The sequence below is a fragment of the Hyla sarda genome, chromosome 1 (assembly GCF_029499605.1).
Source record: "Hyla sarda isolate aHylSar1 chromosome 1, aHylSar1.hap1, whole genome shotgun sequence".
Lineage (NCBI taxonomy): Eukaryota > Metazoa > Chordata > Amphibia > Anura > Hylidae > Hyla > Hyla sarda.
This window is the reverse complement of record NC_079189.1, coordinates 463,855,194-463,869,374: the sequence shown is the minus strand read 5'-3', so window position 1 is coordinate 463,869,374 and position 14,181 is coordinate 463,855,194. Positions and strand designations below refer to the sequence as shown.

General features: G+C 45.3%; 1 protein-coding gene across 3 annotated transcripts in view; it reads right to left on the bottom strand.

Moving 5' to 3' along the window:
• Positions 1-725: 725 nt before the first annotated feature.
• The window catches only part of OGFOD2 (2-oxoglutarate and iron dependent oxygenase domain containing 2), a 30,694-nt gene continuing 17,238 nt past the window's right edge, over positions 726-14,181 (bottom strand). The window contains exons 6-7 of one of the 3 annotated variants that reach the window (XM_056535555.1): positions 8,766-9,023; positions 726-1,876 (exon numbers count right to left, since the gene is read on the bottom strand). In XM_056535555.1, coding sequence (XP_056391530.1) covers positions 1,601-1,876; positions 8,766-9,023 — 534 coding nt within the window. In that variant the 3' untranslated portion in view covers positions 726-1,600. The remainder of the gene's footprint in view (positions 1,877-8,765; positions 9,024-14,181) is intronic. The other 2 variants (XM_056535565.1, XM_056535545.1) reach the window with 2 other exon arrangements.

Here is a 14,181-nt window from a genome sequence, read left to right as displayed (position 1 = left end):
CTCGTACAAACAAACCCTAAGATCACTGTTTCCCAAGCAGGGTTCTCAAGTCTCCCCAAAATGTCATGTTTTCAGGATTTCCTTTTAGAGGTGATTTGGTGAGTGCATCAGGCATCAGCATAATTATATCACCTGTGAAAGACAAAATCCTGAAAACATGAACTGTTTGGGGTACTTGAGGACCGCACTTGGGAAACACTGCCTTAAAGGGGTACTCTGACGAAAAAAATCTTAGCCCCTATCCAAAAGGGACCTCCCGCAATCTCCGGGCCGGCAGTGTCTATAACACTGAAGCTTGGAGCTTCCACGTTTGTGAGGTCACACCACGCCCTCTCCATTCATGTCTATGGGAGGGGACGTGACAGCTAGTACATAGCCGTCACGCCTCCTCCCATAGTCATGAATGGAGGGGGCGTAGCGCCTGTAGTCGCAAGTCATCCGACACGGAGCGGAGTTCGCTCAGTGCACGGATGACTGGGTGCCCCGCCAGAGATCAAGGGGGTCCACAGTGGCAGGACCCCCACGATTAAACATCTTATCCCCTATCCTTTGGATAGGGGATAAGATGTTTTTTGGTGGAGTACCCCTCTAAATGATTGATTAGCATCATTCTGGTCCATCAAAATTGTATGTGTATAAGAAGCTTTAGTGTAGCCAGTCTGAAATTGAAAGAAAGCATAGCCAGAGTATTTATAGAAGATTTTTTTTTTTTTTTATAACTGCATTACACAAAGTATGTTCATCTTTTATTTTTGATGCACTGCAAAAAAAAAGACAAAAAGGCTACTGAAACCTTCCCTTTATTATTTAAAAAATAACATATAAATTATCTTTGTTAATAGATTTTTCTGTTAAATTTACATTTTCAAAGCAATACGGTTTAAATAGACAGTTTACTATACTGCTTTAAAAGGACCTGTGGCCTCTTTAAAAATTGCTGCTATAACCATCCATGTGAGGCCACCACTCCATAAAGTTGGACACTTTATAAACCTTTATTTATTCGCTAATGGTGCTGTTAGGTCCAGTACCCAATATGGCAATGACTACATAGACCGGTGTATCTCAAGCGCGGTCCTCAAGTACCACCAACAGGTCATGTTTTCAGGATTTCTTTAGTCTTTCACAGGTGATATAACTGGTGATGCCTGATTCACTGACCATAATTATATCACCTGTGAAAGACTAAGGAAATCCAGAAAACATGACCTGTTGGGGGTACTTGAGGACCCCGCTTGAGAAACACTGACAGACTGTCAATTGGGTGGTCACCATTGTTCAGTTCTAAACAGAGAGAGCGCCCAGGTTCACGCCATGTTTAAAGCAGTGGCGACCACCCCCTTGACAATCCATAGGCTGCAATAATACACATTGTCAAGTTACCACTGCACAGTTTGCAATGTAATGCAAACTTGAGTGCTCCCCCCATTGGGAACTAAGCATTGGCAAACGTCCATTAGCAGGTTATCTGCACTGATAGCTAGTGAACATTGAGGATGCTAGAGAAAGATAAAAAAGCTTACAAATATATTAAGCAGTCGCTTTACATAAATGATGGCTGCATTTGTTGATAGAGGCCACAGGTCCTCTTTAAAAGTGTTTAGATTAAAGTGCAAATATCCACAGTTTCTCCTCCATCTTCCTGTTTTATCATTGTAAATCCATCACCTTCTCCCAATGTCTCTACTAATTGGGGTTTCTTGCTACACATGGGACACTGTTTATTGCGTATGGATGATGCTCTCATCCAAATTATAAGATTCCATCTTTCTCCAGAAGTAATAGGAAGCGCTCCATGAACTTGCTGACCTCTGTGAAGAATTCCATGACCAATGGTATGTTCCACCTCTGCATACCGTCTCTCATTGGATGGCACCTGAGTAATAATGTACCGAGAGTGAGAAGTGGACATCTAATTTTACGTCTAGTGTTCATTGTTTTGTGTAATTTCAGTGGAGAAATAAAATTACTTCTTGCAGTATTTTTTTCTCTGTTGAGGTCTCACTGTTTCAATGGACAGAGTGGAGCGAGCTCCCCTGAATGGAGCACAACGCAGATGTGAATATAACCTAAGCTACTCAGAGGGGGAATGTCTATGGCTATGTTAACACTGCGTCATTCTTGCAGAATGTCTGTCCAGAAAGTTTCCATCTGAACATTCCGTCCACAGCAGGCGCAGACTCATCAGTCGGCACAAGGACGGCTCAGAAATGTGCCGTCTTCATAGATGGCAGTGCATTTCCAAATCTTTGCAGAAAGAATTGGCATGCCAGTTTTTTTCTGTGGAGAAAGTTTGAGGTCACTTTCCTCCCTCCCACACATCAGACACCCCACCCACTGAAACACATATTTGCTGCATTCCATTCAAAAGACCAGTGTTTTCTAACCAGGGTACCTACAGCTGTTGCAAAATGATCTCTCTCCCACCCAGAGGTCGCTCCACCCATTGAAGCAGGACAGGCTTCCTTTCCACACCTGACTAGTTATAATGGTCTAACTGTAAACGGCTGGGAAGTGGATCCGCTGTTCTGTGTGGACAATGGCTGAACTGCACCAGGGAGCAGAGTCTAAGGTGCCGCTGGTTTTCACCAGAGCCCGCCGCAAAACGGGATGGACATGCTGCGGCAGGTGGCACCCAGGTCGATACCCCTGGCACGATCCGTCCACACAGGCTGCCCAGATGTAACTTGGCACAGAGAATGAAGCATAGTCAGACGTGGCACGGGTCAGAAGGCTGGCAGCAAAGAAGCGTAGTCGGGTCACAGGCACAAGGTCAGGAGGCAGGCGACAAAGGTCACAAGCTGGAGGTCAGAAACACCAATAATGCACACTCACAGGAACGCTTTCCCTAGGGCACTAAGCACAAAGATCCAGCTCCATATTAGGGAGGTGTCGGACTAATATAAAGTCCGCCCAGAGAACAAGCAATTATGGGCGTACTGGCCCTTTAAATTTAGCAATGCGGGCACGCACGCCCTAAGGGAAGGGGATGCGCGCGCCAGCGAGGCAGGACAGGGGAGCAGAGAGAGAGAGGTGAGGGGACGCTCAGGACTCTTATGCAGGCACGTCCCACATAGCGACTCCCAAAGCCGCCAGAGGCACTAGATGGAGAGCGCTCACAGCCGGAGCATTGCCCCTAGCAACGTGTGGGCACGTCCCGGAATGGGCAGAGACAGGGGAGAGGGAGTGATCACGGACAGAATGGATGGCCGGAACGCTGCCCCTAACAGTACCCCCCCTTGGGTCTCCCCCTCTTCTTAAGTCTAAGAAAGTCTCAAACCAGGCTGCAATCAAAAATATTCTCCTCTGGTTCTCAAGACCTCTCTTCTGGACCAAACCCCTTCCAGTCTACATAAAAATAATGTTTTCCTCTAATAGTTTTCGTAGCAAGGATCTCCTTAACCTCAAAAATGTCTGAAGAACCAGAGACAGGAGTGGGGGCAACAACTTTTTGAGAAAAGCGATTAATGAACAAGAGCTTAAGCAGAGAGACATGGAAAGAATTTGGAATGCGGAGGGAGGAGGGCAGACATAATTTGCAAGAGACAGGGTTGATTTTTTTTTGGAAGAATCACAAATGGACCCAGGTAACGATGACCCAACTTTTAACTGGGAATTTTAAAAGTGTATATACTTGGAGGAGAGCCAGATCTTGTCACCAGGAGAAAAAGATGGAGGCGGTCTTCTTCTCTTGTCCGCTTGAGACTTCATTTGGGAGGAAGCAGATAGCAATGAGCGTCGAGTCTCCTGCCAGATGGACACAAAATTTCTGATTAGAGTATCCACAGCCAGCCCTTCAGAGGAATCAGGTAGAGGAAGAGTTGGAAAAGGATGAAGACCGTAGACGACAAAAAAGGGGAAGTCTTCGTGGACTCAGAGTCTCTTTGATTGTAAGAAAACTCAGCCCAAGGCAGAAGATCAACCCAATTGTCCTGCTGGGCTGAAACAAAATGTGGCAGGTAGCCTTCTAGGACCTGATTAACTCTCTCCACCTGCCCTTTGGTTTGAGGGTGGTAGGTTGACGAAAAGTCCAGATACATTTTTAAACGAGAACAAAAGGGCACGCCAGAATTTGGAGACAAATTGCACCCCACAATCCGAGACAATGTGGGAAGGAAGACCATGAAGACAAAAAATTTGTTGGAGAAAATGTCTGGCCAACTGAGGAGCTGAAGGAAGTCTGGGCAAAGGAATAAAATATGCCATCTTGGAAAACTGATCAACGACCACCCAGATGACGGTATTGTTACTGGAAAGAGGAAGATCGGTGATGAAATCCATTGCTATACGAGTCCAAGGGGCATCTGGAATAGGCAAGGGCTGTAAGAGTCCAGCAGGTCTTAACCGAGGAGTCTTGTTTCGAGCACAGGTGGTACAAGAACTGACAAAATCTGTGACATCTTGTTTAAAATACGTCCACCAATAGTGTCGAGAGATTAACTGAAAATATTTCTTGATCCCAGAGTGACCAGCCAACAACGACGAGTGTCCCCAATGGAGGACACGACGTCTGAGGCGAGGAGACATGAACGTCTTCCCAGGTGGAACTTGAAGAAGAGAAGCTGGAGCTGCAGTAATAAGGCACTCAGGAGGAATGATATGACGAGGAGTGATATCCTGACCAACAACCTCAGAGGAACGAGAAAGAGCATTGGCTCTAACATTTTTCTCTGCAGGAGGAATATGAATGATGAAATTGAATCGAGAGAAGAAGAGCGACCATCTTGACGGGGATTCAAGCACTGAGCAGATTGTAGATATAAAAGGTTTTTGTGATCAGTAAAAATGCTGATTGGATGTGTAGAGCCCTCTAAAAGATGACGCCATTCTTCTAAAGCAAGTTTAAAGGGGTACTCCGCCCCTAGACATCTTATCCCCTATCCAAAGGATAGGGGATAAGATGTCAGATCGCTGCGGTCCCGCTGCTGGGGATCCCCGGGATCCCCGCTGCGGCACTGCGCTATCCCTACAGCACAGAACAAATTCGCTCTGTGCGTAATGACGAGCGATACAGGGTACGGAGCTGCGTGACATCATGGCTCCGCCCCTCGTGACATCATGGCCCATCCCTTTAATGCAAGTCTATGGCAGGGGGCGTGACGACCGCCGTGCCCCCTCCCATAGACTTGTATTGAAAGGGGCGGGCCTTGACGTCATGAGGGGTGGAGCCGTGATGTAACAATGCCCCGGTCCCTGTATTGCGCGTCATTACGTGCAGAGCGAACTCGCTCTGTGCTGTAATGATAGCGCAGTGCCGCAGCAGGGTTCCCGGTGCTCCCTATAGCAGCGGCACCGCGGCGATCTGACATCTTATCCCCTATCCTTTGGATAGGGGATAAGATGTCTAGGGGCGGAGTACCCCTTTAATGGTAAGGAGTTCCCGGTCACCAATAGAATAGTTTCTCTCCACAGGAGAAAAGGTCTTGGAAAAAAATAACTGCAAGTAATGTTTTTTCCTTTAGAAGACTTTTGGGTAAGAACAGCGCCAGCTCCTACTGAAGATGCGTCAATCTCCAAACAGAATGGCTTTCCAGGGTCGGGTCTAGTGAGAAGAGGTGCAGTAGCAAAAGCAGACTTCAACTGAGAAAAGGCCTTTTCAGCCTCGGGAGCCCAATTTTTGCTATTATTCTTTTTGGTAAGGGCAACAATTGGAGCAACCAGGGAAGAAAAATGAGGAATAAATTGACGGTAGTAGTTGGCAAACCCCCAAAAAAGTTGAATAGCCCGAAAGACGTGGCCAGTCCAAAACAGCCGAAAACTTAGCAGGATCCATCAGAAGACCTTGATGGGAGACTATGTAATCAAAAAAGGAAGGCTCGTTCTCTCAAAGAGACATTTCTCCAGCTTGGCAAATAGACGATTCTCCCGTAGACGCTGCCGGACTTGGCGGACATGAACACAATGAAGTTGTCCAGATAGACCACCATGCAGGTATACAATAAATCACGGAAGATGTCATTCACAAATTCTTGGAAGACTGCTGGGGCATTGCAGAGACCGAATGGCATCACTAGGTACTCAAAATGGCCGTCTCGGGTGTTAAAAGCAGTCCTCCATTCGTCACCCTGACGAATGCAAATTAAATTGTATGCTCCGCAGAGATCTAATTTAGTGAAGATTCTTGCTCCACATAGACGATCAAAGAGTTCTGAGATCAAGGGCAAAGGGTAGCAATTTGTGATTGTAATTTTATTAAGTCCCCGATAGTCAATGCAAGGACGAAGAGAACCATCTTTTTTCCCAACAAAGAAGAATCCAGCTCCGGCAGGAGAGGTGGATTTCCGGATAAAACCCTTTTGTAGGTTTTCTTGAATATATTTTTCCATAGCTTGAGTCTCTGGAAGAGACAACGGATAAATTCTTCCCCGGTGTAGTACTGGTAAAAGATCAATGGGACAATCGTAGGGACGATGTGGTGGTAGAGTCTCTGCTAACTTTTCACAGAATACATCAGCAAAGTCATAAGGGGAAGGTATACTCATCTTAGTGGTAATAAATTTGTCTTTGGCAGACAGTGACCTTGACAGTAAGTTCCCAATGAGAAACTTCTCAGGAATTCCAATCAAATTGAGGAGTATGGCGCTGAAGCCAAGGAAGTCCTAGAAGTTCGGAAGTACAATGTGGTAGCAAAAAGAACTGTGTCTTTTCCTCATGCAACACTCCCACTTGCATAGTAAGAGGTTCAGTTCGATAAAGGACCATACCCCTGAGGTTCTCTCAGTTAACTGAAGAGATATACAGAGGCTTGTCAAGCCGAGACACGGGCAACCAATGCTTTTGGACCAGGGTAGCGTCAAGGTTTTCCACAGAACCAGAGTCCAGGAAGGCAGAAGCGAAGAATTAAGATTTAGTAGGAGTATGAACTTGAACAAGCAAGATCAAAACATGGAGAGGCACTATTTACACCCAGGGATGCCTCTCCTACATGCCCTAGGTGCGAGCATTTCCTGGACGCTGAGGGTGTAGGGTACTCTCTTTAAGGACGTGTTGAGGACTGGCATAGTAAAGGCATAAGTTCTCATTGCGTTATCGGGTTCTTTCTTGTGAAGAAAGTCTAATGCGGACCACCTGCATGGGCTCTTCTGCTGGTGGAGAGAGTTGTAGTGGACGTTGAAAGATGGGAGCCAAACGGGGGACACGTAGTGACCGAAGCGGTTCTCTCTCACGACGTAGCTCCTCGAGAACCGTACAATTCGAGTGGCAAGATTAATGAGATCTGTCAGTGGATGGAAGATCTCGAGTCGCCAAGGCATCCTTGATCCTACTAGAGAGACCCTTTTTAAAGGTAGCGCACAAAGCCACATTGTTCCACGCCTGTTTGGAGGCCAAGATAAGGAATGGAACTGCATATTCTCCCACCAAAGTATTTCAGTAAGGCTGTCTCCGCAGAAGATGCCCGGGCCGGTTCCTCAAATACATTACAGAATTCTGCAAGGAAAGTCTGGAGATTAGAGGATAACGGGTCATTGCAGTTCCACAGAAGGGTAGCCCAGGCCAAGGCTTTTCAAGAAAGGCTGATGACGAATGCCACTTTGGCATGCAAGGTGGAAAACTGGTCAGCTTGGAGTTCTAGGTGCATGGAGCACTGAGTTATGAAGCCCCTGCACAACTTCGGATCTTCATCATATTTAGAAGGCATAGACAGATGAATCTTGGAGTCAACTGAAGTAACAGGAGCAGGAACAGCGTAGGGTTCTGCCGGAGGAGGTTGAGGCTGTTGTGAACCAGTGTGGAAAGCTGAGACATCTGCTGTGCTTGCTGTTCAATCCGCGTAGACTGTAAAGCCACAATTGTAGAGAAGTCGGCAACACTTGGCAGAGGAACCAGGGCTGGATCCATGGCCGGATCTTACTGCAACGGTCTTACCATAAACGGCTGGGAAGTGGATCCGCTGTCTTGTGTGGACAATGGTTGAACCACACCAGGGAGCGGAGTCTAAGGTGCCGCTGGTTTTCACCAGAGCCCGCCACAAAGCTGGATGGACTTGCTGCGGCAGGCGGGACCCAGATCGCTACCCCTGGCACGATCCGTCCACACAGACTGCCCGGATGTAACTTGGCACAGAGAATGAAGCGCAGTCAGACGTAGCACAGGTCAGTAGACTGGCAGCAAAGAAGCGTAGTCGAGTCACAGGGACAAGGTCAGGAGGCAGGCAGCAAAGGAGCAAAGTCAGATCTCAAGCTGGAGGTCAGAAACAGAGAAACAGTAATGCCAGACTAATATAGAGTACGCCCAGAGAACAACCAGTTATGGGCATACTGGCCCTTTAAATCTAGCAATGCCAGCACGCGCCGGCGAAGCAGGACAGGGGAGCAGCCAGGAACAGAGAGAAGTGAGGGGACGCTCAGGACTCGCATGCGGGCACATCCAGCATAGCGAGTCTCGGGGCCGACGGAGGCACTAGATGGGGAGCGCTCACGGCCGGACAGAACAGCCGGAGCGTTGCCCCTAGCACCGCGAGTCCCGAGACGGGCAGAGACCCCCTGGATGGATGGCCAGAGCGCTGCCCCTAACACTAGTTACGTCAAGTCTGCAACCTATATGCTGTTAAAAATAAATATTGGGGCGAAAATTACAGAAAAACTGCGAGACCACTGTCACACACAGGTACAGACACTATATTATGAACTACACTAACTTTACAGCCCCTGTAACATAGTCAAATAAAAAAAAAAATCCTGGAATACCCCTTTAATGCACCTATTACTTAATTTTATGTACTCTACACAGTGAATGTATACATAATAAGTGTGTCATATATTTACCTCTTTCATGTCAGAAAAATACAGGTTTCCATCAGCAAACTCTTTTCCTAGTGAAACATTCAAAGTAACCTCAGAGTTGTCATAATGGCAGCTCAAATCTAAGTCTTTTTCAACCGAATATTGTACGACAAAGGCTTTGTGACTATCCAAGCAGCCCCCACCCCAATCTGGAAATAAAATAGAGGCAAGGGGGTGCAGATATTTCTCACGAAGAGGAGTAATAAAGGACTCATCTAATCCAAGCTCGTTCAGAAGGACCTAGGAACAAAAGAAAAAAAATGTGTTATATGTTCACATGAGTGTTTGGCTTGTGTATTTCATTTTGATAGGTGAACTCATTAACCCCTTAATGATGCAGCGCTTTTTTGTTTTTTGCTCTTCATCTTTTAAAATCCATAACTATTCAAATTTTTCATCTATAGAGCTTGTTGTTTGTGTATCAAAGTACTTTTGTAAATTATGGCGGTTCCAAGTGGGCGCTGCTTCTCTCCTGCCCCCCCCCCCCCCCGCTTTATCAGATCAGCCCAGCGCTGCGCTGTTTCCCACATCGGGGGACTAATCATATGTGACCGGCAAGTGCTGCTTTCCCCCCCCCGATTATTTTCAGCCACTGCGCTGTACTGTACTATCCTGTGCCCGGGCTGCAAAAATAAACAAAATAAACTTTAACTCACCTTCCTATGTTCCCCTGTTACCGGCCTCACGGTCCAGCGATGCAAGCCTCATGCTGCTTCCTGGGGATGGGAACGTCACAGAGCCATCAGCCTATCACCGGCCACTGCGATGTCCCGTCTCGGCCGGTGATAGGCTGAGCGGACTGTCATGTAAGAAGCTGGCCGGCTCCTTACATGACAGTGCGCTTAGCCTATCACCGGCCGAAGCGGGACACCGTTGGAGCCAGTGATAGGCTGATGGCTCTGTTCCCATACCCAGGAAGCAGCAAGAGCAGCGGAGGGACAGTAGGAAGGGGAGTTAAAGTTAATTTTGTTTATTTCTGAAGCCCGGGCACAGGATTGTACAGTACAGCACCTGATAATTATTTGGGGGGGGGGGGAGAAGCAGCGCTTGCGGGTCACATATGATTAGTCCCCCGATGTGGGGGACAGCGCAGCGCTGGGCTGATAAACCGGTGGAGGTAGAAGAGAAGCAGAACAGCGCCCGCGGGTCATATATGATTAGTTGCCCGATGTGGGGACAGGTTGATAATTCATTAAATAGGAAAAATTCATATCGTGCAGGAAAAAAAATTCGGTATTCGGTATGAATCGGTATACCGCCCAGCACTAACTCATTTTACCACAAAATGTATGGTGAAGCCAAAAAATTTTATTATTTGTGAGGCAAAACTGGAAAAAAATAAATAAATAAAAAGCCATTGTGCAACTTTTAGGGGGTTACGTTTCTAAAATGACACATTGGGGGACATTTACTAATCTAGTCTATTCTGGGTATGCTTATAGACCAGCGTATGTGGTAGCCTCCTGTCTATTGTGCTCCTAATTTATCAAAGGTCTCACAGCCCTTGATAAATTCTGTGCTCAGACTTCAGGGTCTACAGCTTAAACTGCATTTAGACCTACTCCAACATGGTCTGACATTTCAGCGTATTTTGGGCAGATGCGACTTGTCGCACAAAAGTCGCACTTGATAAATTCAGCACCAATGCATTTTCCAATGCATTTCCGTCTAAAATAGACTTGCATGCATCATGTTCTAAAAATCCTCTACAGCAAAAGTCGCAGAAAAGTCGCACATATTTAGACAGCGACTTTCTGTGCGACAAATTTAGACAGGAAAAACCAGTCTAAATCCTTTGATAAATATCCCCCACTATCTTTATTTTGTAGGTCCATACGATTAAAGCGATACCCAATTTATGTAGGCTTTGTTTTATTTTGCTAGAAAAAAAAAAAATAATATATATATATATATATATATATATATATATATATATATATATATATATACCCATACCCCCTATAAAGGTCTTATTTTTCTGCATACAGGGCTGTGTGAAGGATAATTTTTTTGGCACCGTGATATGTAGTGTTTAACTGTGTCATTTTTGCTTTTAATGGACTTTTTGATCACTATTTATGAATTTTTTTCTGCTATATGAACAAGTGACCAAAAATGCCCAATTCTGGTGTGTATATATATATTTTTTTTTTTATTCAGACATTTACGCACTCGGCAATACCACATATATTGTTTATTTTTATTTTTTTTTACATTATTTTATTATTTTATTTATTTATATTTTATTTATAAAATGGGAAAAGGGAGGGGATCCAAACTTTTATTGGGGGAGGGGGTTATACACATTTACCACTTTTTCACATTTTTTTTTTCGACCCCATAGGTGAATATAACATGGAATCTTTTGATTCCCAACACTGATCAATGCTATGCTATTACACAGCATTGATCAGTTGTCTCTGCGGTCTGTTGCTCTAGCCTGCCAAAGCAGGCAAGAGCAACACAAATAAGATCCGATGGCACGAAGGAAGGTATGGACCCACCGGCCGTCAGTTAAGGTGATAGAGATCGCGCGATTGCCCTGCGGTGGTCCCGATCATCCATAGTAACCAGTCGGCAACATTTAGTTGCCGGCTTTAGGTCCCACGATCAGATTTGATCACAGGTTCTAAAGGGTTATTAGCCTCATAGCGGTGATAGCCGCTGCAGGCTATTAGCTGCGGCCCCTGGCTGTTGATCCAGTTTGGGGCCACGCGGTACAGAGTGGGATCCCGTCACAATCCCACTCTATAGCTGCCCCCCCCCCCCTTCCCAGGACATACACACACGTCCTGGGGAGGGAAAAGGTTAACAGACATGTGAAGTCACAATGAATACACAAAACATACAGTGGGGCAAAAAAGAATTTAGTCAGCCACCAATTGTGTACGTTCTCCCACTTAAAAAGAGAATTTTCATCATAGGTACACTTCAACTATGAGAGACAGAAGGGGGGTAAAGAATACAAGAAATCACATTGTAGGATTTCTAATGAATTAATTGGTAAATTCCTCGGTAAAATAAGTATTTGGTCACCTACAAACAAGCAAGATTTCTGGATCTCACAGACCTGTAACTTCTTCTTTAAGAGTCTCCTCTGTCCTCCACTCGTTACCTGTATTAATGGCACCTGTTTGAATCCGTATATAAGACACCTGTCCACAACCTCAAACAGTCACACTCCAAACTCCACAATGGCCAAGACCAAAAAGCTGTCGAAGGACACCAGAAACAAAATTGTAGACCTGCACCAGGCTGGGAAGACTGAATCTGCAATAGGCAAGCAGCTTGGTGTGAAGAAATCAACTGTGGGAGCAATTATTAGAAAATGGAAGACATACAAGACCACTGATAATCTCTCTTGATCTGGGGCTCCATGCAAGATCTCATCCCGTGATGTCAAAATGATCACAAGAATGGTGGGAAATAATCTCAGAATCACACGGGGGGACCTAGTGAATGACCTGCAGAGAGCTGGGACCAAAGTAACAAAGGCTACCATCAGTAACACACTATACCGCCAGGGACTCAAATTATGCAGTGCCAGAAGTGTCCCCCTGCTTAAGCCAGTACATGTCTGGGCACGTCTGAAGTTTCCTAGAGAGCATTTGGATGATCCAGAAGATGATTGTGTGAATGTCATATGGTCAGATGAAACCAAAGTAGAACTTTTTGATAAAACAACTCATTGTGTTAGGAGGAGAAAGAATGCTGAGTTGCATTCAAAGAACACCATACCTACTGTGAAGCATCATGCTTTGGGGCTGTTTTTCTGCAAAAGGGACCAGGACGACTGATCTGTGTAATGGAAAGAATGAATAAGGCCATGTATCATGAGATTTTGAGTGAAAACCTTCTTCCATCAGTAAGGGCATTGAAGATAAAACGTGGCTGGGTCTTTCAGCATGACAATTATACCAAATACACCACTGGACAACAAAGAAGTGGCTTCGTCAGAAGCATTTCAAGGTCCTGGAGAGGCCTAACCAGTCTCCAGATCTCAACCCCATAGAAAACCTTTGGACAGAGTTGAAAGTTCGTGTTGCCCAGCGACAGCCCCAAAACATCACTGCTCTAGAGGAGATCTGCATGGAGGAATGGCCCAAAATACCAGCAACAGTGAGTGAAAACCTTGCGAAGACTTACAGAATACATTTGACCTCTGTCATCGCCAACAAAGGGTATATAACAAAGTATTGAGATGAACTTTTGTTATTGACCAAATACTTATTTTCCACCATAATGTGCAAATAAAATCTTTGAAAACCTGACAATGTGATTTTATGGATTTTTTTTTCTCTGTCTGTCTCTCATAGATGAGGTATACATATGATTAAAATGACAGGCCTCTCATCTTTTTAAGTGGGAGGACTTGCACAATTGGTGGCTGACTAAATACTTTTTTGCCCCACTGTATGTTAAAAATGCAAAAAATACACACAGTGTGAACACAGCCTAAGGGTAAGTCCGTGTGGACAACATGTCAAAAGTTGTTTTAAATGACAGCAATGCTTTCATATCTGCATCATTTCCACATGGAAGAGAAATTCTGCAGCTTGTGGAGGTACTTTATTTTGTATCTGCGTAGGTCTGAAAATAAAATCCACAGTGTGTCTGCCATGTGTGAATTCACCCTATAGAATTGTTTACACATAACAGTCAAATAGCTTTTTGCTTTTCACCGCAACCAACAACAAACCTCAAAGTAACAACTACATCCCAAAAAATCAGCTAGAACAATATTATCCATAGGTTTTAGTTCCCAAACCTGCTCCATTTCTGCATCTGGCATATGATGAGAACTGCTGCAACAGAACTACTGCACTTACAGATTAAGTACCATTTCTGTCAAGAATGCATTATTCACACTTGCATACTGAAACTTACCCTTAACCCTTTATGGAGAGAGCCCATTTTGCCCTTAGGATACAGCCAAATATAACTCTTATTTATCCATTCACAGACCCATATGAGGGCTCGTTTTTTTGCACAACCAAATGTACTTTGTATACCATTCATTTTACTATAAAATACATGGCACAAAAAAACAAAAAAATTACCACCTGTGGGGGATACCGTATATACTCGAATATAAGCCCCCTCGGCTTATACTCGAGTGAACTCTCCGCCTGTCAATCCCTTCATCAGTGGTCTTCAACCTGCGGACCTCCAGATGTTGCAAAACTACAACTCCCAGCATGCTTCAACGCAGGTTGAAGACCACTGCCGGGCCTTCGTCATCATCCAGACCCCCCCTTTAGTTTTCTACTCACCTCCCCTCAGTGGGAAGGAAGGGTGAGCTGGTCTGGGCCATCTATGCTGCAGGGACCGTCCGGTGGGGAGGGTTAGTCGTTCTGGGCTGTCCATCTTCACCGGGAGGCCCTCTTCTCCGCTCCGG